The sequence below is a fragment of the Polypterus senegalus genome, chromosome 9, assembly GCF_016835505.1.
Source record: "Polypterus senegalus isolate Bchr_013 chromosome 9, ASM1683550v1, whole genome shotgun sequence".
Classification (NCBI taxonomy): domain Eukaryota; kingdom Metazoa; phylum Chordata; class Cladistia; order Polypteriformes; family Polypteridae; genus Polypterus; species Polypterus senegalus.
Window position 1 is genome coordinate 96,848,053 of NC_053162.1, and position 22,409 is coordinate 96,870,461.

Here is a 22,409-nt window from a genome sequence, read left to right on the forward strand (position 1 = left end):
CCAAATCTGAATGAAATCTCACCATTTAAGTCATATTGATATTAGTATGATTAGTTTTGATTACTTCTTTAAGTTCTATCTTTAGCCAATTGCATCATTTCATTAATATCTCGTTCGTTGCTACTGAAATCGAACACAGTGGAGCTACAGTCAAGTTAAAGAAGCTGTCTGCGTTTTTGTAAAGTACTGATGAGCTTAACGAGCTGAGAGTTGAACTTGAATCTGTATCTGTGCACTGCCAGCCAATTATGAACACTGACTTCTTTTGAGGCACAGTCATTCATGGCTGTCGATGTCTACAACAAAGTGTCTGACTTACTGTCTTGCCTGAAACCATCCGGATTTCCAATTGCAACCAGCAGCTGTGAAGATGCAAAACACAATGCTGCTGCTAAACTTGAAGAATATCTTGTGCGAAACAAACAGCCGGCAATAGACCTATTCAGATGTGTGAGAATTTTTGATCCGCGACAGCTACCACTCTTATCGAAGAATTTTGCTGATCATGCACAATCAGTGCCAACAATGATGGCTGCAGCAGATGAATGGCAAACTTATCTGGACATAGCATCTCGTGAAGTAATTCCAGCTGGTATCACTGCTTTTTGGCGTGCCTTAGAGGACAGACTGCCTCGCTTAGCAGCTCTTACTAAACTACATTGCGTTGCCAATCTCTTCTGTTGATGTGGAACGTTCGTTCTTAAAATATGGATCGTTGTTGTCACCACTGTGATATTCTCTGTCACAAGAAAACCTACGAGCTTAAAGTGCTGTTTTCTTCAACAATAAATAAACAATAACTTTAGAAACATTATTCGATAGTTTGTTGAGAATAATATTATGCCTACATATGTTTCAGCATTTGCCTAAAGCAAATCTGTCGATTAAAATGTGCGGATGTGAACGCTTTGATAAACCTATTTAATTAGTATTACGAATTATGATTGATTATTAAGGATTAAGAATAAAAAAAAATTGTATTTATTTTGCTTGTGCTATGAATTAGTCTTATGGAGTTCTGGTGCTGCATTTACTGCGCCGCGGAATTTAAAAAAAACTTGCTGCGGAATTTACGATTTCTTGCCGCGTAAATCGTGGGCCCTAGTGATAACTCAGATTTAAAGGGATAATTCTATTAGAACCAAATGAAACGGGAGTGGGAAGGATCGGTAGGTTTCTTTGCCAGTGTATAATTTTTATATTAATTAAGGAGGGCAAGAAAGTTACTTTAAGAAGACAAATTGCTCTCATTACTATGGTGAATACCCAGCCATTGTTTATATATGACATATGGGATCTTCTTGGTTTCTGTGGGTTTCTTCCTGTATAAATCTTTTTTGTATACACATTGTCGTCTAACACTCTAATGTACATTTATTGTAACACACAGTTGTTTGGTTTTTCTTTGCACAACAGCATCCTGTATTGGTAAGGTAAAGTGTTTTTCTGTAGATTCTCATTATGAATTAATCATCTTTAATAAAACCCCTGTGTGCGTCCAGGTGTCCGTGTGTGTGCGTCTTCTGGTGAAGTGTGCATGCGCGGGCCACGCCGCACATCGTACCATGCCCAGCCCATGCGCTCAGCACCATGGACGCACACACACTGGAAGCTGGGCGCACAGTGAATGGCCTAGCCGCAGCTGTGCATGATAAGCAAATAAAGCACACACACTTGAAGCTGGGCACACCGTTAATGGCCTTGCCACAGCCGCACATAACATATAAAGGACACCATTGATGGGGAGAGTGCTGATTGGGTAGTTGCTGCTGCGCACATAAAATCCATTGCTGGGGAGACGCCACACATAAAATAATCAGCTGCACGCCCCCACAGATTAAAATACTTGCTGGGGAGACGCCACAGGCACGATTATAAGCAGCACGCCACACATTACATCAGTTGCTGGGGACACTGCTGAATCCCCACTGCTGTGACAGAAAATCAAAGTCATATTACGGACATCAAAGCCAGTATTATTGTCAGAGAAAATGACAGGCATTTTACGGAAATACAAACCAATATTACTGCGAGAGAAAATTAAAGACACACAATACAGTGATACATATTACAGCCACATACAAGCCAGTATTACTGTAGGAGAAAATATTACAGATGTATCTACTAACAACATGCCACCCAAAAAAAGGACACGTCAAGTTGGACAAAAGACACAGACAATCAAATCCTTTATAAGCAACATCTCCTGGAAGAACGGTCAGCTCAACAAGTAAACATCAACAAAAGAAAGGCTGAAAGACAAAGAAAAATACGAGCAAATAGGTCCATTGAAGAAAAAGAAAATGACCGTCAGAAAAACGCTAAAAGAGAGACTCAGAAGATCAAACCTTAGAAAAAGTTGGCATTTACTTGCCAGAACCAGTATTCGGCCACAGTCAGTTATATGTTGCATTATCAAGAGTTAGAGGTTTTCCAGATGTTGTTGTCAAGGTTGTAGAGATTCATAAACAAGGCAAACTGTTGCCAAACTTAGAAAGAATATTTACAAGAAATGTTGTCTATAATGAAATTGTATAGAAAAATTTCACAAAGTAAAAAAATTGAAAATTTTACCTAAATATCTTCTTCAGATATTGTGTCTTACAGATTGTTACAAAGTTTTACACTAAGGCAATATTAATTATACTTACTGTATTGTCATATATGTTTCTATTTTATTTTTATTATTATTTTACTTTAGGCTTCTTGCAAAAATATTTTTGACAAAAAAAAAAATAAGACAAGAAACAGAATTAGGTCAAGGTCCCTTGCCATTTAATATAGACTGTTCCTACTAATGTTTATACACTGCTGTTCTAGTGTTCGTTATTGTAACGGTCTTAATGTGTAGTTTCATTATAAATGCCTTGTAGAAATGGCGCCTGACCAATATTGGATACATGGGCAGCAAAAATATAAAAAAAATTTTTAGGTAATAAAGGAATCGCTTTACACACACATGCTCTAAGAGATGCATTAATGAAATTATCTACATATAGCATGTCTTATATAATGTAGATTAGTATATTTGTATAATCAGGAGTGTGCTTGTCATAGGCCTATCTAGCTTTATTTACTTTTAGTTATTTAACTTTTAAGTGCTTTACTAGAATCATTTGCCCATAGTGTAATTGCTAAAATAGAACCTGTTTAATAAACTTGACACCCTACGGGAATGTTTACATTTTCTTATGTTCCAAATTACCACTAATCATAAGGCCAATACTAACCTCTCACATTAGCAGATTCTGAGGACAAATGCAAAAGAGCAGAGTGGAGGATAAGCTACGATAGTGGACTAGAAGACTAAAATTAGTTACTATTGTACAAGCAGTAGCATGGATGTCAAAGCATTTTAATAACCTAATCAATATAAAGCTACCAAATGTAAGTCGTAATAGTGGAAAATTTTACTTGCATTTAAAAATAGTGCTGAATAGAAAGCTGAGAGCCAACAAATCCACATTTTGCTAATAAGCTGAGACAGATTACTTGATTACTGGAAAATGTCTGAATGACTTTCAATAGCCTGTTTTCCATTTTTACTTCTGTAGTTGTCTTGTGTGCATACTTTTATTTTTTTGCAACATGTTAAACCAGGTTAGTTCTATAACTGCTCTGACAGCTTTTTTCACAGCTTATTCAGGTCCAGTAAGGAACCTGTAATATATGAAGAGTGTGACTTAGACTTTTCATTTCAGCTCTGTGTAAAGGTAAACACCTAAGCTTTGTAAGAATGTGTAACATATAAAATGTTTTTAATACAAATAAAAGCAGAGTTGCTTGATAAACCCAAATTCACAGTTAGCAAGGCATTTTTGGAAAGCTTCATATTTGCATTAAAATGGGTCGATTCACTCCAGAGTTAAAGTGATAAGTGTAGGCATTTTCAAGAGCAAATAATTTCAGTTTTTCTTTTTCTTTCTTTGGTGAGGGGATAAAGAATTGAAAGAACTGCAAGTTTTAAACATACTATTGAGTTAATGAGAAAAACAGGTTGGCGTGCATTTGAATAATAAATTCTTATAATCAACCTTTGCTCTTTCAAAAACTGACAGATTGAGCATTTCAAAAATCGGATTGAATGCTGATTTGCACGTGTCTTTGATTAGAATTCATACTGTACGCTAGAATAGTGTTGAGAATGCTTATCGGCAAATTCTTATAGTTTTAGTGCTCCATCAAGCAGTCTCTGGCATACAGAGACAAATTTATAATCATTTGAAAGCAAAACGTTTGGTGATATACGCCTGACATTTGAAACAGACAGTCTTGATTACAGAGTAAAAATATTGTGCATACTTTGGGTAGGGTGTGTGGTGGCTATTTTGGCACAGGTAAAGACAACGGGGAAACCTACAAAAATATGAACTATGATGTTTTCCAGGAAAATTGTGCACTTCATCTGTAACCGTATGTAAACAAATGACTTTATAAATCTTCTGTAAAACATTGCCATATGGTCATTCCTGGAGATGATGAATGCAGGAGAAGTTTAATGTTTAGCACTTGCATTGTTATGGTTCAATTTATTACCACCATAGTATATATCAGTCAAGGAATGTGGCTTTTGAAACAGTTTTTTCCCCCCCTTCTCTCTTAATAGAAAAATAGCCTGATAAGCATGCTTTGCTTGGAAGAGTTATCAATGCATGTTCAACTAATAACGATGCAAAATTAATGAGTCAAATATCTGCACAATATATTGGAGCCTGGTATAGGTAGGGCCCTTTATAGGAATAATTTCCACCCCAAATCCATACTCCTTGTACATAAATATACCTACTTTGTAGGAGTAGTAATGTGAAAATGAAGTGTTTCATTCCTCAATTTTAACAGTACCTAATCGTCTGCAGTCAGTTTTGTATGTACATCCTTATTTAATTTTATTATCCAGACAAGCAACACCCAAGATGTGTTTATCATGAGAGATTTTTAATTTGTTCAGTTTTTTTCCTAAGGAGCAAAGCTTTCTCATGGATTGTCCAGTTCTGTTTTGTTTGGGGATCTATTTTAATAAATGCGAGATCTTAAGAAAGTACATTCCCATGTATATCATGGGTATCTTTTAAAATGTGCTCTAAACCATCTTCGAGTTTTCTAGAAAGATGGCCTTTCTTACTTTTAATGAGTAAACATGAAGCAAACAAATGTCTGGGTTTCGGCTATGTATATCCCAGGGTTATTGGTTATGCCTCAGGAAATTTAGATTTAATGGTTTAATTATCTCCTGGGTAGCAATGATTGTGTTTGCAGGAGGTAGACTGTGGCGGAGACTCTGCTAGATAAGCCATGCTACCATCTAGGTTTTCATATATAACAGTCTTAGAGTTATTTAATGTTTTTGGAACTAGATGTCCTCAGTGATGTATAGATTACTTGATATTACTGTTGAGACTATACTTGGAGAGTAAAATCAAAGTAGCAACAGTCAATCATTTTAAGAATAATATGTGAATATGCAAGGATGGTTACTAGCTAGTATGTGGTATGTTTTAACTGTAGCATAAAAAAATGTGCAAAGCAAGTTCATAATAAACATAGCTCCAGTTAATTTTAAATAGCACTAGTTGTCTGTATGCTAGAAAAATGTGTTTGTCTGGAAGCAAAAAATATGCTGAAGATTCTCACTTTAAATAAAGGCTCAAGGAGACGAAGGATAGGCAAACGGAGTAATTAGGTTTATTGCAATAAACAATAACACTGACTCAACCCAATTACTTGATCTGGTTCCAATTGACCATTGTTGACCAGCAACATTAAGCACAAGAAAGCAATGCAGAAGAAAGGTCAGAGCTTTATATCCTTTGATTTTAAAGTGGCGATAAGGCCTATTTCATGGGTGGGGAAACTGGGGTTGCCAACTCGAATGCCTCATTTTAACTGGGGTGGACACAAGGCATACCACCTCACTTCTGTTTTCTGGTTGATAATTCAGTTTTGAAAATTTGAAAATTTTCTTTAATTATATCGCAAGTGTCCTAATGAAAGGCGATGATAGTGTGTCCTTTAACACTAGAATTACCAGAGCCTACGAAAAAACTCCATCCCACCTTACATCGCTTCTCATCTCTCCATCAGCGTCCTTTGTCCTGTAAATGTGTGGATAAGCACCAAACAGCAAGCATGCTACTATCGCATCCCCTCACCCTGCACTCAAGTCTATTTACCTGCGTGTCAGTTGCATAGAGTTGTATAGAGTGAGAAGTCCAGCAAAATGACACCTTTTATAAATACTATATCGTTACTTGAAACACGTGCATTTCATGTGTGTTCCGTGTCTACAGCGATCTATGTAAACACATCATTAAAACAGAAACGTTTTTCATGTTTAAGTAATAATTGACAAAATGTTGACATTAAGTGTATAATGTGTGAAGCCTAAAGTCCAAATATCATAGAAAAACTTTCATAAAAGGTACAAATATAACAGAACAAGTGCGCTTTTATTCAACAATATAACTGCAGAAAAAAAGCTGTGTTAGCATGTGACATTGACACGCATTTACTACGACTGCCTCCGTGGAGCAACATTATCAGCTGCTGACTGGTAATCAAAAGGTCACAAGTTCTATCCTGCATAACTTCATTTTGAGAAGTGAACTGCTGTTATTCTTATTATTTTAGAAAAATAACATACATTTGATTTCAGTCTGTAACAGCCAGTGTAATTTATGATACTTGTAAAGGTTAGCTTTGTATTTTTTTTTTTTATTCAGTTTCATTCTCTGCTGTTTTCACATAAAGACGCGCTATAGCTCTGCAGTGTACTTGTAACTGCATTCTCGTACCAATGCTTGCGAACTGAAGTGTCTGCGTGCACTTTTCATGGCATTACACATGTATTTTTTGAGCATGCCCATGTTGCTCAAACACAGGAAGCTCTGCAGTGTACTTGTGACTTGACGCTTTCTTTTTTCTTTGGTTATAGTCTTGAATAAAAGTGCACTTGTTTTGTTATATTTGGATTTAGTTACTTCCTAAAGCGTCCTTCCACAGTGTACCTGTGACTTGACGCTGTAGGAAGTAAGAACAGCAAACGTAAATTGGCCTTGTTGGTCTTGTTGGCTATAAATAAATGTGGGGCATACTTTCCATGACTTTAACTTTTAATTTCTAATTATACTCCTCTCTCAGGTTAAAGGTTGTTCTTGTTGTGAATTTCTAATGATACCCAGATAGGTTTTCACAAAAGTGGTTTATTTAACAATGTTTTTTGTCAAAAAAAAGTACGTTGGTCAGGATTTATTTCAATTCCTCATTGGGGAGAAAATGAGATTATGGTTTTTCTAGATCCTCATTACAAACAACCCCATGTGAGTGACAGAGTATATGATTTTTGGGTAAAACTTTCCGTTATGATGCAAGAGTTCATTTTCTGTTCTCGATGTTAGAGAAAAGACCAAGTTTCCTTATGAACATACTGTACGTAGAGTAGTATAGTCAAAACCTTGTTTCTTGAGATTTGAAAGGTACAAAAGTTCCCCCCCCTCTTTTTGAATCCACGGTTTACTGTTGGAGAGTAACTTAGCCTATACATCTCAAAGAGTATCGTATGTTACATATAACTTGTCATTACCCTCTGTGGTTGGGCAGTGAAAGGACAGACTGAACGACTGGAATCCGAAAGATTTTTGGTTCGCCAACCGGGTCATCCCTTTTATTTGTCACCAGACAAAATTAAACTAAATGAAAAAGTGCAGGTTTGGGCAGCTCCCTGATCCAGGGTTTCTCATAAACTGTGGCTTTCTCTGGCCTTCAAAAGACAACTGTTCTTAGGCTGCCTGTCCTTTATGGCGAACAGACTGGAATGGGTGGGACTAGGTGCTCTTTTGGGCAGTTTCTCTGAGCTATGAGGGAAGAAGAAAACAGGACAAAGATAGTGATTGACTCCACCCTGCCATCTTGGCAGGTCACTTCATACCTTTACCAAGCCCACTGAGGAGTCCTTCAACAACCATGCGTGACACACCATATACTTCAAAGCCAAATCTTAGCAAAGAAACACCGTAAAAATATGTCTTCATGGACCTGGAAGACTACAGAATTGAGAAATTGCTCCAAACCTTATATCCGAGTCTGTAGTTTGAGAAACTGACATCTTACAGGTCCTTGGTTGGTGAGTTCCTTAAATTGTTCATGCCAAATACCAGTGCCATCTCCAACAATGAAATGACAGTTAAAGAATGCTGGCTTTTGAAACGGAGTTTCAAACAGAAGCCATATCTGGGGAAAAATAAAGGGTTAGGGTTAACCCACATTCCACTGTCTGTCATTTTGTCCATTATTTATATTTTCACAAAAAGTGCAATTTTTTCAGTTTTATGCTGGTGTCTGTGAAGGCTATTTAGCCACCACAAACAATATCTGAGCCATGTTAAAGTACATTATATTGGTAATAGTATTTTTACAAACACAATCTTCTTTATTTTATGTACCCTGCTACTAATTCTACATCTGTTTCTTCTTCTTTTGGCTGTTCCTGCTAGGGGTTGGCACTGCGGATCATCTTCTTCCTGTCCTCTACATCTTTCTCTGTCACACCATCACCTGCATGTCCTCTCTCATAACATCCATAAACCTCTTAGGCCTTCCTGTTTTCTTCTTGCCTTGCAGCTCTATTCTTAGCATCCTCTTCCTAATATACTGTATCCAGCATCTCTCCTCTGCACATGTCCAAACCAACGCAATCTCACTTCTCTGACTTTGTCTCCCAACTGTCCAACCTGAGCTGACCCTGTAATGTACTCATTTCTAATCCTGTCCATCCTCATCACACCCAATGCAAATCTTAGCATCTTTAACTCTATCACCTCTTGCTCTTTCTCCTGCTTTCTGGTCAGTGACACTGTCTCCAACCTATATAAAAAATGCTGGTACCACTACCGTTTTACAGACTTTCCCTTTCACTCTTGCTGATACCTGTCTGTCACAAATTACGCCTGACTTTCTTCTCCACCCATTTCACCCTACCTGCACTCTTTTTCACCTCTCTTTCACAATCCCCATTACTTTTTACTGTTGATCCCTAGTATTTAAACTGCTCCACCTTCGCCAACTGTATTTCCTACATCCTCACCATTCCACTGATCTTCCTTTCATTTACACACATGTATTCTGTCTTGTTCCTACTGACCTTCATTCCTCTCCTCTCTAGAGCATATCTCCAATTCTACAGGGTCTCCACAACCTGCTCCCGACTCTCGATACAGATCACAATGTCATCAGCAAACTTCATAGTCCACGGGGACTCCTGTCTAATCTCATCTGTCAACCTGTCCATCACAATTGAAAATAAGAAAGGGCTCAGAGTCGATCCCTGATGTAACCCCACCTCCACTTCCCACAATGCTACATATGTTTACAATATGTAATTATTGTTAGTTTTGGATATTAATCATTGTTACAAAATATTAATTATTAATTAATATTAATTAATAATTAAGCAAAAATGTTTGTAAATTGAATAACCTCCATCTGTGCACCTGAATATTGCATCAGGCATACATTTAACTTGTTTCAGTTGTAAAAAAATTCCTCTCTGCAAGTGTGATAACTTCAAGTAGTCCAAAAAAGTGGGTTATGTGTACAGTGGTTTCAGTTGGTCTTTAATGGCTATTTTGCAGTTGAAGGTATTTCAATATTACTTGTTCCTTTTATATTATGTTAAATTCTATGTTAGTATGTGACTTTTCTAAAATAGTTTTTAGCAATTTTCTTATCTCTCTTCTCTCTCTCTCGCCCTACAACCCCTTTAAAAGTCATCAGATACATTTTGGGTAGGCTGTGAAGATGGCACCAAAGAGTCTTTCAAAAAAGTATTCAAATCAGAGCAAGAATAAGAAGACAAATGTTGATGATCTTGACTCTATAAAAGTCAATCCAAGGTATGTGAATTTTCATACATATTATGTACATTTAATTTTTAAATGTCTACATTTTTATCTAAATCCCTCTACTACGTGGCTAGTTAAGACACTTAAGATCCCTGCACTGTTCTAGGTAACTTGATTAAAATTGGTTAAACTTTATTAATCCCCAGGGGAAATTTTTCACGATGATTGTATGTTGCCCCTGCTGCTTTCCTTCTTGAATGTAAACTTGGCCGTCAGAGTTTAAATTTGCATTCTCTGTGGAGTGAAATTATAGTTTATAAGTTCTAGTGGTGGTTTTGAGTGTATGGGAAGCAGATATCCTAATAATTTACTACCACCTAAAGCATCCTTTTAAGTAAATGCACCATTAACACAATCAGATCTTTACAAATTTCTTGTAATTCATAATAAGAAATGTTAAATATATGGTTCCACTTGATGTGCATATGTCTTAACAATGGGCAGATTTAGGTATAGGCTGATGTGGCATGTGACTCTCTGGACATGTGCTCTGAAGGCCCTAAAATTTAATTAAATTGTATGAATATATGTTTTTTTTTTTTCTTCAAGGAAATATTTCTGCTAGACTAGCTGATGAAATCCTTTTTAGGTCAGATTCATAGTGAATAGGGGAGTATTCTATGTTTCTATAGAAGATGTTTTACTTTTTTGTTTAATTATAAGTCAGTTTATTTTAGATTTTTTTCCCTGCTGTAAATGGTTCTGAGCTTTACTCCGTGTGAGGGGTACTTAGTCAAATTTGTACAGGTGGCAGAGGTGGGTTATTATATTTGACATGCTGTCAATATCATCAGGATAGTTTACAGAAAGTAAAATTGTGGAGCATAAAAACCAAATATAAACCAGTCACAAACTTTGTTTGAGCATCAGACACATCTTTTCAAGCAGATGACACTGTCTGCATCAAAGTATAAAAAATGGGACCATAATTTCTCCCACAGTCTGAAGCAGAACAGGTTCAGAAGCTAGTATACATGTAAAAAAAATAGCACTGCCAGTGACTTCAAAAAGCCTTGCCATGGCTATTGTATTTACTACATCTGACAAGGACTTCATCATGCTGGTCTAGAAAGGGACCAAAGTCATGTTAAAATAAGAACATGCATATCAAGAAATGCCAGAAACCTGTTTTCTGTAAATCTAATTTTAAATGCAATCTTTTCAATGGGGCGTATATAGCAAAGGGGTGTGGTTTTGCATTCCCATTTCACCAGGTCTGTGTTTTGCTTTGTTTGCCACATCTTTGAAGATAATAGCTAGTCCTCTTTGGAGATTGGCTACAGTGGGTGGCAGGTGTAATGATGAAAATTACATTGTCATTCTTGTAATAATACGAGAGTTTGACCCATTTTCATGGGGTCTCACACTGTTAAACATTGTAATATAGAAGTAGAAATTATCTTGAATCTTTAACCATATGTGAAGAATGTATTTAACTGATGGGTTATAGAGTACTCTCGCAGACTGTCAGGATAGTTAATTTCCCAAATCCTTTTCAATTGCCATTGTTTCAAGCTGTTTGTTTCACACACAGATTAGCTCACGTTTCTTTCACAGTATGTATTCCCTAATGTCCACATTCAAAAGTTACATTGCAAACTATTGCTCTCTGCTCAGGACCTGCTGTTCTTGTGTAGTTTCTATTCAGCTTCAAAGTTTAGCAGTAGGTTAGACTTCTGTACAACAGTGTTTTTCAACTACTGGTCCGTGGACCAGGTCTGGCCTGGCAAACATTTTGTGAAAGAGTTATTGCCACTTATATACCTGGATCATGTAACGAAGTGGAGGAGGACAGTGCTGCTTGACACGACAAGTCTGACTGGGATGCACTGTGATGTTTGAATCGCACTGCAAAGGGTTAAAAAGTGTTGGGCTAATCTACTTGTCACACTTTACAGATGCCTAGTTTTGGCTGGCCTAATGCAGGTTAGGCAATATAGTTTTGTTTTGGTATTTTTTAAAAATGCAGTGACTTAACTCAATATATACAGTATGCTGCATTTTTCCCCATCAGTACTTTAGTTGTAGGTTAACATTTTCATAATTTAAAAATAGTTTACTTAAATATAATGTGTATATAGATATATAATGTGAGATCTATGACGCCCTCCCCAACTGTTCTGCACGCTGAAATGCAGTTGACGCTTCTGTTAGGAATCGCTTGTCAGCCACCGAGGCAGCTACAGCTTTACAGCCTCGACATGTAACATGTCTGTAGCCTGATGGTTTATGTGGGGAACATTCTAACTCTGCTACTGGCCTGGTCTTGTCAGTGCTTGTCTGATGTGTGTATTGAATTGGTAGCTGCTTTTTGAAAAAATACCAAGACTGTTTGTTTTGATTGGAATAAATTTGGTTTTCTTGAAGCCTTTGGATTTGGCATCTTATCTTGGGTGCAAGACAGTGACTCACATGTCACATGGTAGCAGAAGAGAGGACTGGCACCAATGGATCTTCAACAGGTGCACGATGTTCTCTACCACTGGAGCTGGATAAGACTCCTTCAGGTGCCCTTGCCCATCCCAGGGATGTGCTAGTGAAGATGGCATTCTCGGACAACCCAGAGTGTTTCTTGCTTTGCTTTGAATGCACAGCAGCTATTTTACCCCCTTTTTAACCAAGGAGGCATTACAGGTCATGCAAAATCTTCTTCCTGAAGGCTTGATGATTATGACTTCCGTATGGTTATGAGCCCCTTGGCCAAGGGATGTCCATTTCAGCTGTGGCAAATTGTCCCAGATCGACGTATACGGGGACAGGTCCAGGGTTTAGTAAACCATTCAAAGCTGGTTTTGTGGAGACACCTTTGAGTGCATCGTGGAAAAGCTGGCTATTGATTCATTCTTGTCAGGAATAAGCAAAGACCTTTGTGATGAGATGCTCCAGAACAATGTCCACTCACTGCTAGACCTGACCCTCAGACTGGAGTGCAACCAAGCCACCTGGAAACAGAGGGGCTATCCTAACTTTGCACCAGCTTCGACCAAACCATCACATCCCTGCAGCCTCCGCCTCATCCTCTCCTTGTCTGCTGCCACTCCCTGCCTTGGTTTCTCCTGCTCAAGCCCAGGCTGCTAGAGTCACTGAGGCCACTGCTGGGGGCCCACAGATCCAAGCTTAAGGTAAATTGCTCTATCATAGGAAGTCCACAGTTGAGATCAAGCACATGTGATCAACTGGGACATCTGGCTTGGCAGTGCCACCTCATCTGCACAGTCCATATACATTGGGCTGTCCCAGGTATACGATTTGCATATTTCCACCGGGGTGTTGAAGAAATACCATTTTAAGGTCTCTGTTAAGTTTGCCTTAAGTGAAATCCTTGCCCTGTTGGACCCTGGTAGTGACTTCTGTGTAGTGCACCGTAAGTGGCTCTAGCAGATTCCCTTTACAAAGACAAGCTGGGTGAAAATTTGCGGTGTTCATGGAGACATTAAAGTTTCTCCCTTTCAATTTCAGATGGAGTAAGAGAGTCTCATTTATTCTTTAGAGTATGGACTGCCATATGCTTCACCCTGGCCTCTTTTAAAAGTTAAGAGGAATGTCCCCTTCCCACACATTCTAGCCATCTGCAGAACACCTCTTTCTGTGCTTGATCAAGAAGGGCTTGCTGCTGACAAGGTCGGTCAAGGAGCTGGCTTAGAGATTGAACCTGATTTGTCCTGTGAGGTAGGAGATGACCCCTCGCATGAGGGTCTAGGACAATTGGAGGGCTCTTCTCATCAAGTGGGCCCTGGAGAAACAATGGCTGAAGAAGAGCAGCCTAGACTTTGCATTTAAACAAGCACATGTCACAAATTACTTTTATTGTATGGAGAAGGAAGGCCCGAATTTCAAAATGCCATACTTTTTAATTAAGAAAGGTTTCTGATATTGGGTGTTTTCTGATTGCATAGGGGAAGAACTGAACAGTCAGTGGCAGGCAAAGACAGAGGGTTTTAAAAATTGCTCGCACCCATGTCTTGAGGGGATCATCTCAACATGGAGAAGATGGATCCCATATCAAAACACTTTTATTGGCTGAATATCGGCTGAGATGTGGAGTAGTTTTGTAGATCTTGCCCCAAATGTCATGTTGTTTCCACTCATAGACTTACTTTGACGCCCCTCTCACCAGTGTCCATTTTGGATGTCCCTTTTGAGAGGATTGGGTTAGACATTGTTTACCCACTTCCCAAGAGTAAGAATGGTTATCAGAATTTGCTTGTGTTGGCTGATTATGCAACAAGGTACCCTGAGGTGGCTGCTCTGTGGAAGGCCAACACCCAAGCTGTTGCTAAAGTTCTATCAGAAATATTCACGTATATTGGTATTCCTTGTGAGATTTTAACTGACCAGAGTACACCCTTCACTTTACACATCATGAAGCAACTGTGTGACAACCTTGCAATAAACACTAGAATTCCTGAAGCCTATGAAAAATCTCAGAATCCCAGACCACCTTAAATTCTTTCACACCTCTTCATCAACGTCTTTTGTTTTGTAAATGTGTCGATCGGCACAAGTAGCAAGCAGCCTGCTATCCCATCCCCCCCCAACCGACGGAGGTCGACTCTTGTTTATCTAGGTGTGAGGTGCCTGGAATTTTTTGGGTAAATAATAATATATTGTTGTGTGTTCCATGTCTACAACGATCTATATAAATGTAGGATGACAGGAAATGCAAGAAATGTTGAACGCATACCTAAAACAAACTTTTTTCATGTCTTAGTACTAATGACAAAATTTTGACATGAAGTGTATAATGTGTGAATATCAAATAAACACTTTCACAAAAGGTGCATGTATAGCAAAACAAGTGTGCTTTTATGCAAGAATATAACTGAAGAAAAAGAAAATCGTTTAGCGTAGGTCCCTGAAACGACTGCTGTGGTTTTCATCCTGGCTGCTTCCCAGAATTAACGTTTTAAGAAGTGAGCTGCTGTTGTTGTTACTATTATACTGTACAATAAATATACTGCTCAAAAAAATTAAAGGAACACTTTTTAATCAGAGTATAGCATCAAGTCAATGAAACTTCTGGGATATTGATTTGGTCAGTTAAGTAGCACAGGGGGTTGTTAATCAGTTTCAGCTGCTTTGCTGTTAATGAAATTAACAACAGGTGCACTAGAGGGGCAACAATGAGATGACCCCCAAAACAGGAATGGTTTAACAGGTGGAAGCCACTGACATTTTTCCCTCCTCATCTTTTCTGACTGTTTTTTTTCACTAGTTTTGCATTTCGCTATGGTCAGTGTAACTACTGGTAGCATGAGGCGAAACCTGGACCCTACAGAGGTTGCACAGGAAATCCAACTTCTCCAGGATGGCACATCAATATGTGTCATTGCCAGAAGGTTTGCAGTGTCTCCCAGCACTGTCTCAAGGGCATGGAGGAGATTCCAGGAGACAGGCAGTTAGTCTAGGAGAGCTGGACAGGACCATAGAAGGTCCTTAGCCCATCAGCAGGTCTGGTATCTGCTCCTTTGGACAAGGACAAACAGGATGAGCATTTCCAGAGCTCTACAAAATGACCTCCAGCAGGCCACTGGTGTGAATGTCTCTGACCAAACAATCAGAAACAGACTTCTTGAGGGTGGTCTGAGGGCCCAACGTCCTCTAGTGAGCCCTGTGCTCACAACCCAGCACAGTGGAGCTCGATCGGCATTTACCATAGAATACCAGAATTGTCAGGTCCACCAATGGCACCCTGTGTTTTCACAGATGAGAGCAGGTTCACCCTGAGCACATGTGACAGACGTTGAAGGGTCTGCAGAAGCCATGGAGAATGTTATGCTGTCTGTAACATCATTCGGCATGACCAGTTTGGTGGTGGGTCAGTGATGGTCTGGGGAGGCATATCCATGGAGGGACGCACAGACTTCTACAAGCTAGACAAAGACACCTTGACTGCCATTAGGTATCAGGATGAAATCCTTGGACCCATTGTCAGACCCTACGCTGGTGCAGTAGGTCCTGGTTTCCTCCTAATGCACGACAATGCCCGGCCTCATGTGGCAAGAGTATGCAGGCAGTACCTGGAGGATGAAGGAATTGAAACAATTGAATGGCCTTCACGATCCCCTGACTTAAACCCAATAGAACATCTGTGGGACATTATGTTTCGGTCCATTAGGTGCTGCCAGGTTGCTCCTCAGACTGTACAACAGCTCAGGGATGCCCTCATACAGATCTGGGAGGAAATGCCACAAGACACCATCCGTCGTCTCATTAGGAGCATGCCCCGACGTTGTCAAGCATGCATACAAGCTCGTGGGGGCCACACAAGATACTGAAAAGCATTTTGAGTAGCAGAAATTAAGTTTTTGAAAAAATGGACTAGCCTGCCACATCTTCATTTCACTCTGATTTTAGGGTGTCTACACAATTGAGCCCTCTGTAGGCAGAAAACTTTTATTTCCATTAAAAGACTTGGCATCCTTTTGTTCCTAAGACATTGCCCTTTCGTTATTTGTATAGATATCCAACTTCATATTGAGATCTGATGTATCTAATGTGTTTCTTTAAAGTGTTCCTTTAATTTTTGTGAGCAGTGTACTTACATTTGATTTGAGTCTGTAACAGCCAGAAAAATTTATGGCACTTGTAAAGGTTAGCTTTTTGTTGTGTGGTTGGGGTGTTGTGTTGTTTTTTTTTATTATTATTATTATTTTTTTAATTACTATTCAGTTTTATTCTCTCTGTCGCGTTCACACTCCCTCCGATCTGACACTGCTATTTTCAAATAAAGACATGCTGTGTTTATTTAAACTCTGATGAGGATAAGTAGGGCATGCCAAGATCGCCAAGTTAGCATGCAAAGTTCTGTTTGTGATTGTTTTGTGATGGTCTTAATATTTTTGTATAAAGAAAACAACATTTATGTTACTTATATAAAAGCCACAATGAATGTTATTTACTTGTTTACCTTAGTTTATTTACTTCCTACAGCGTAAAGTCACAAGTAGACTACAGAGCTTCCTGTGTTTGATTGACACAGACATGCTCACAAAGTATATGTGTAATACCACTTTAAAGTGCGGCAGCAGCTTCCATCTGCAGCTATAGACTCTCCACAACAGTGTTTAAACAATTAAATAAACAAGCTCCCCTGTTCATCACCTACAGACAAATTGCCTGACTGAATGATTTAATAAGACTTTAAGATAGATGGTTTGGCAAGTGGTTCATTATGACCCAACTTTCTGGGACACAGAGTTACCCTTCCTCCTGTTTGCTGTTTGGGAATCCCACGCAGGCATCCACCAGTTTGAGTCCATTTAAACTGTTATTTAGCAGCTGACCAAGAGGGGTGTTGGATATTTTTCTGGAGGAATGTTTGGGAGTTGCAATGCAACTTATGGGAGAAATTTGTCAGTCGGTTGTTTTCATAATTCTATAGTCTATTTATATATAGTGTGTGTGTATAGATATATAATGTGAGACCTTTCGAGACTCCCTGCCTGTGCTGAAACGTGGTTGATGTGTCTGTCAAGAATTGCTTGTCTATCGCCGAGGCAACTGCGGGTTTGCAGTAAAACGGAGGCAGCTGCAACTTTGGAGCCTTGCCGCATAACACGTCTTTTTTGCGAGATGGTTGATGTGGGGAACATTCTAACCTGGCCCCATCCCTGCTTGTTTGCTTTGTCTGTTTGAATTGAAGTGGTAGGTCCCTTTTGAATAAATACCTTGACTCTTTCAGTTTTGATTGGAATAAAGTGGGTTTTCTTGAGGCCTTGGGTGCAAGACAGTGACTCGCTCATTGCAATATATAAAAAGATAAAGATCTGACATTTTGTTTCATGTGATTAATGATGTAAAAATAAAGTCTTAGTTTCTCTTATATGTGACAGAAATGTCTCCATATCTTTAGAGTTGTGAAAAATAAATGTGAAAGGCTCTAAACTCTCTTCCCTTTGTTCTTCATTGTTATAGTCTTTGCTGTCTTTTCACTTTGTAACTGCATTCCTAGCGTTGTTATGCTTCATTTTTGGTACTAAAGGTTTATATATGTTTTCCTGTGAATAATTCTTTATTTTTGTCCATCCAATGACTTGCACTTTCTATGTCCATTAGCACTGATGATTCCTGTCCAAATAGTATAAAAAATAGTTTTTCAGATATAGAAAAGTGGAGAATATCCTTTGTTGTGTTTTGTTAATGTTATTTTGTTCATTAAAGTAACGAAAAAGGAAAGATTTGAAAAAGTGTAAGGAGCTAAACCTTTATGATGTCCACAGAAATGTTATCTCTCCATTTTTCTTAACCTTTATTTTATCAAGACACTGGTGCAGAGAGAATTTAACTTTCTCATAACTAAAACTATATCTAGCCAGGGAACAATCCCAGAAATGTAAGTAAAAAAAGGTGTCAAGTCATTTTTGTCATGAAGCATTGAAAAGGTGTCGCATTCTGACTTGGGGTTAGTGCAAGAGATTTAAATAAAAGATGTTATGAAACACATGCTAGTGCACGGCATATACTGTATATTGATGTGGAAAAAATCAGTACATCCTTGTTCAGATTTATACTTTTAATAATCCGCAAATAACTGAAGGTCACCTAGCTTTCAGGTCTTAACAACTGGCTGGTTTCTTGCTTTAATAAAAGCTAGTCATGGCCAAAAATATTGGCACCCCTGCATTTCTTTTAGAATGTGCAAATGTTTTGGTGTTCATGTTTATTTCTTTTCTTTGCATTGGAATGACATAAGCAAAGAACAAAATGTGATATCATTCCTCAAAGAACTTTAGAACATGATTGTGATAAATTATTGGCATCCTTAACCTAATATTTTGCTTCACAACCTTTGGAAACAATTAATTAAAATGAATTGCTTCCTGTAACCACAAATGAGTCCTTTATGCCTATCTAATGGAATGATGTTAGATTTTGACTTTTTTGGGTGTGTGCTGTTCCAAAAGCAAGCAAAAGAAAGCATCCTTCATTTTTTCAATTTTCTGGGAAAAGTGCAGTGGTGGTAATATTTTTGGCGATGACTGCATGATAACTTGCAGAAACCATTTGTGAACAAAAAAGTTCACACTTAACTGTCTTAAATATTAAAACTTGGCTTTAGTTAACCTTTTATCACTTAAGTACATTTCTTGATTGCTGCATCTGACATATAAGAGCGGAAAGTTTCATAACCAAGTGTTAAACATGTAAGATAATAATAATGCAAGACCTATACATATCAGCACTGATCATAGAAAAGTGAATTTATCTGCTTCTCAGCATATGAAGGATTTATAAGCATCATTCTCCAGGGAGAAGGATTACTTACAAACAGTAAAGTTTAGAAACTAATTTCTTTCCAAGCAAATTCATTGACCTTTGAGCAATGTTGGTTCATTGATATTGCAAAGTTTCTAAAAGCCCTGTGGCCATAAAGTAAAGTTTTGTGCCAGCTATGCCAATTGTTTTGGCTCCGGTACCCACATTGGGTCAAGCAAAATTCAACTGAAGCTTAACAAATGCATCTGTCTTTTTACAAAAATGTGACAGTTGGAGTCGCCCAATGCTTTTTAACCCTTTAAAGATAACAGTGCATCCTATTCATTAGATACAGTAGGAGATTTTGCCAGTCCTTTTGTCACAGGTACCAATGTTGGGCCACGTAAAACTCAACTGAAACATAACAAAGGCATCTGTCTTTTCTGAAAACTGTCCCAACTGGGGCGGCCCAACGTGTAACCCTTTATAGTGCGATTCAAACATCACAGAACATCCTATTCATTAGATATGGAAGTGTGCCAACAATGCCAGACCTTTTCACCCAGGTTCCCGCATTGGGTTAGGAAAAGCTCGAGTGCAGCTTGACAAATCTGGCACAAATTGTCAGAATTAGTTGGCTGAAGTTGAACAAAGAGCTTTGAATCTAAGTAGCCAGCTGAATATACGAACCTATATTCAATTTCAATTTTCAGTTCTTTCATTAGCATATTTTTACTGCTCTGTTTCTGGTTATTTTGGAGAATTTTCATTTTATAGTATTTAAAAACTAATGGATAAAATACTATATAATTTTTTTTTTTTTTACTTCTACCTTAGCAGTCCCTAAAATAGTTGTCCTATTTTCACTAGTTTCCAATTGTAACATGGTCGAAAACCACTAATGCACAGTATTAGAAGTCATCTCAGAACATCCTTGCTTTTTCCATTTGGTGCACAGCTTTTGTCATTTTATCATGAGGCCTAAACAACAACTGAAGCAAAGAAACTCCCTCTGTCCACGTATAACTATGTTAAGGAAACACGATTTACAGATTCAATATAACAATTACATTCTAAAATGGCATCCTGTTTTTATTTTCTTTATAAATTAATAAAATTAAGACATAGTGTAGTTAGTGAGGGCTGCATCAGCAGGGACCTGCGAAAGGTAGCTTTTATCAGTTCTTTTAATATGGGAATACCCTTTTTATTGCAATGTATGCATAGTAAATTCTTAATTCCATGACACCACATATATAAGTTTAATAGCTACCTGGTATTTTAAGTTGACAAAAATATAACCCATTTTAATAATGTGGAGAAAACTTTTGGATCTGAGAACACAAAATTTGCCATGAGATGACAATTTTGTTTAATTTGCAGCACAAAAATATTTAAATTCTGTCAAGGTATACATCCCTGGAGAACACTTGTAGCCTAGCTTAGTTAACCCTGAAAGCAGAAAGGTGATTGGTAAGATTGAGTCTCTTGTCTGCTTCCATTTCTTCAGGAAAATGCTGGAAGCCAGGCATAAAAAACTTGCCTGAGAGGGGACTACACAAAATAAAGACTTAAAATTTACCAAAGGAACAAAACACAGTTGTTTCATACCTAGCTAGGGAGCCATAATAATTGAAGGACATGCCTACATGGGCTTCTCAAGCAAGATGGTTTGTGGTACCTTTCTGGGTCGCAAGGCTATTATGAGGGAAGGATAGAGGGCGACTGCCTCCCAAGGCTTTGTGTTTCTCCGAGTACACCAGGTGGCAGTGTTCCTTTGCTATGGCTCCCATTAAACATTGGTAATTAGGTTTTAAAGAGGTGGACTCTTCCACCCTTCCTAATAACACTTTACTCTTGGGAAGTATTTTCAGTAATTAGAAGTTTAGCATCCGTAATTTCTCCATATAAATCTGTGAAAAGTAATTTATATATATATTATTATTATTATATATATATATATATATATATTATTATATATATTTATATATATATTATTATATATATTATATATATAATTTTTTTTTTTTTTAAAAGTTATTTCTTCAGTATCCTGTTATATATTTGCCACAGGAAAATGTGTTCTAAAGTGAAAAATATATTATAAATATAAAATGCAGGGCAAGATATATACAGTACTTTTTTTTTTTTTTGTTGGACTAGTGAGTACCATGGTACTGTTATACAGTCTAAATCTACTAGTGATTTAACTGCTATTACACAGTTCATAAGTATATTTTTATTTCTTTGTTTGAACCCAAGTCCAAGTGGAGGATTTGAAATAAAACAGGAATGTCCATGTGCTGGGAAGACCACATGGTGCTTAGTGAAATATGGCTATATTCGAAGAGTTCTCCATGACCCCTACCCTGCAACTACTCCGATTTTTAAAACATGAACTTCAAAAGATGTCTTACTAAAGCCCTCAGTGTAACTCTTCTTACGTGTTTGTTTTACATATAGATTGTTCAGATTGGAAGACTTTTGCTGATTATTGCAGTCAAGCCCAGTGAAGAAATACCAGAGTAGTTTGCAGGAGGAGTTTGGCATAGCCACAGATAACTCCACATCAGTTTCAAATGTCACTCAGCTGATGGCCTTCTCTATCAGAACAAATGCTGTGCTAAGTGTGACAGACATTCTGGTATCAGAAAAACTATTGAAATTAGCAATGAACGGGAAAAAGTCTTGTCCGTTTTGATTTAGGTCTGTACTCAAGTGAAGCATCATGACACTAAGATACGTACCTTTTGTGTTGCAAAAGGAACATAGAGCAAGGCGAGACAACATCAGAATTATTTAAGTTTCATATAATGCTGAAATTGGGGGAAATGGTCGGCTTTCTGGAGAAACAGTGATCCATTTGATTTCTGGCCTAAAATTATGAGGGCTCACAGAATATACCAGGGACGGTAAGAGCACATGTTTGCACCCAGTTATTGTCAAAATACTTCACTATTTAGACTGAGTTACTATTCTAAGATAGGCATTGAGAAATCCAAATGTAAACTTTCACGATTGGAAGATCAACATTTGCACCAGATTCTTGGTTCACACTACACAAACACACAAGACCATGTCTGCAGTGATCAAAAAGGTTCGGCAAACAATCCGCTGTCCTCGTTTATCCAGCCAAGCTTTGAATTTCCTTTCCAGGAGGACAGCAACTGTTGACACCCTGGACTCCTTTGTGGCCACTGGAAAATGGCCACTTTTACTGTTTAATGTATGCTATTCCAGCACTGCTTAATAGTACTTCTGAACATTAATGGAACATTAATTTGTAATGACTTTTTAAAATGTGTGTATTTCACA

General features: G+C 38.0%; 1 protein-coding gene across 3 annotated transcripts in view; it reads left to right on the plus strand.

Moving 5' to 3' along the window:
* Positions 1 to 22,409, plus strand: part of zgc:173742 (DNA topoisomerase I, mitochondrial) — a 187,394-nt gene that overhangs the window by 18,677 nt on the left and 146,308 nt on the right. For all 3 annotated transcript variants that reach the window (XM_039763499.1, XM_039763501.1, XM_039763502.1), the window contains exon 2: positions 9,762 to 9,887. In XM_039763499.1, the coding sequence (XP_039619433.1) occupies positions 9,793 to 9,887 (95 nt within the window). In that variant the 5' untranslated portion in view covers positions 9,762 to 9,792. The remainder of the gene's footprint in view (positions 1 to 9,761; positions 9,888 to 22,409) is intronic.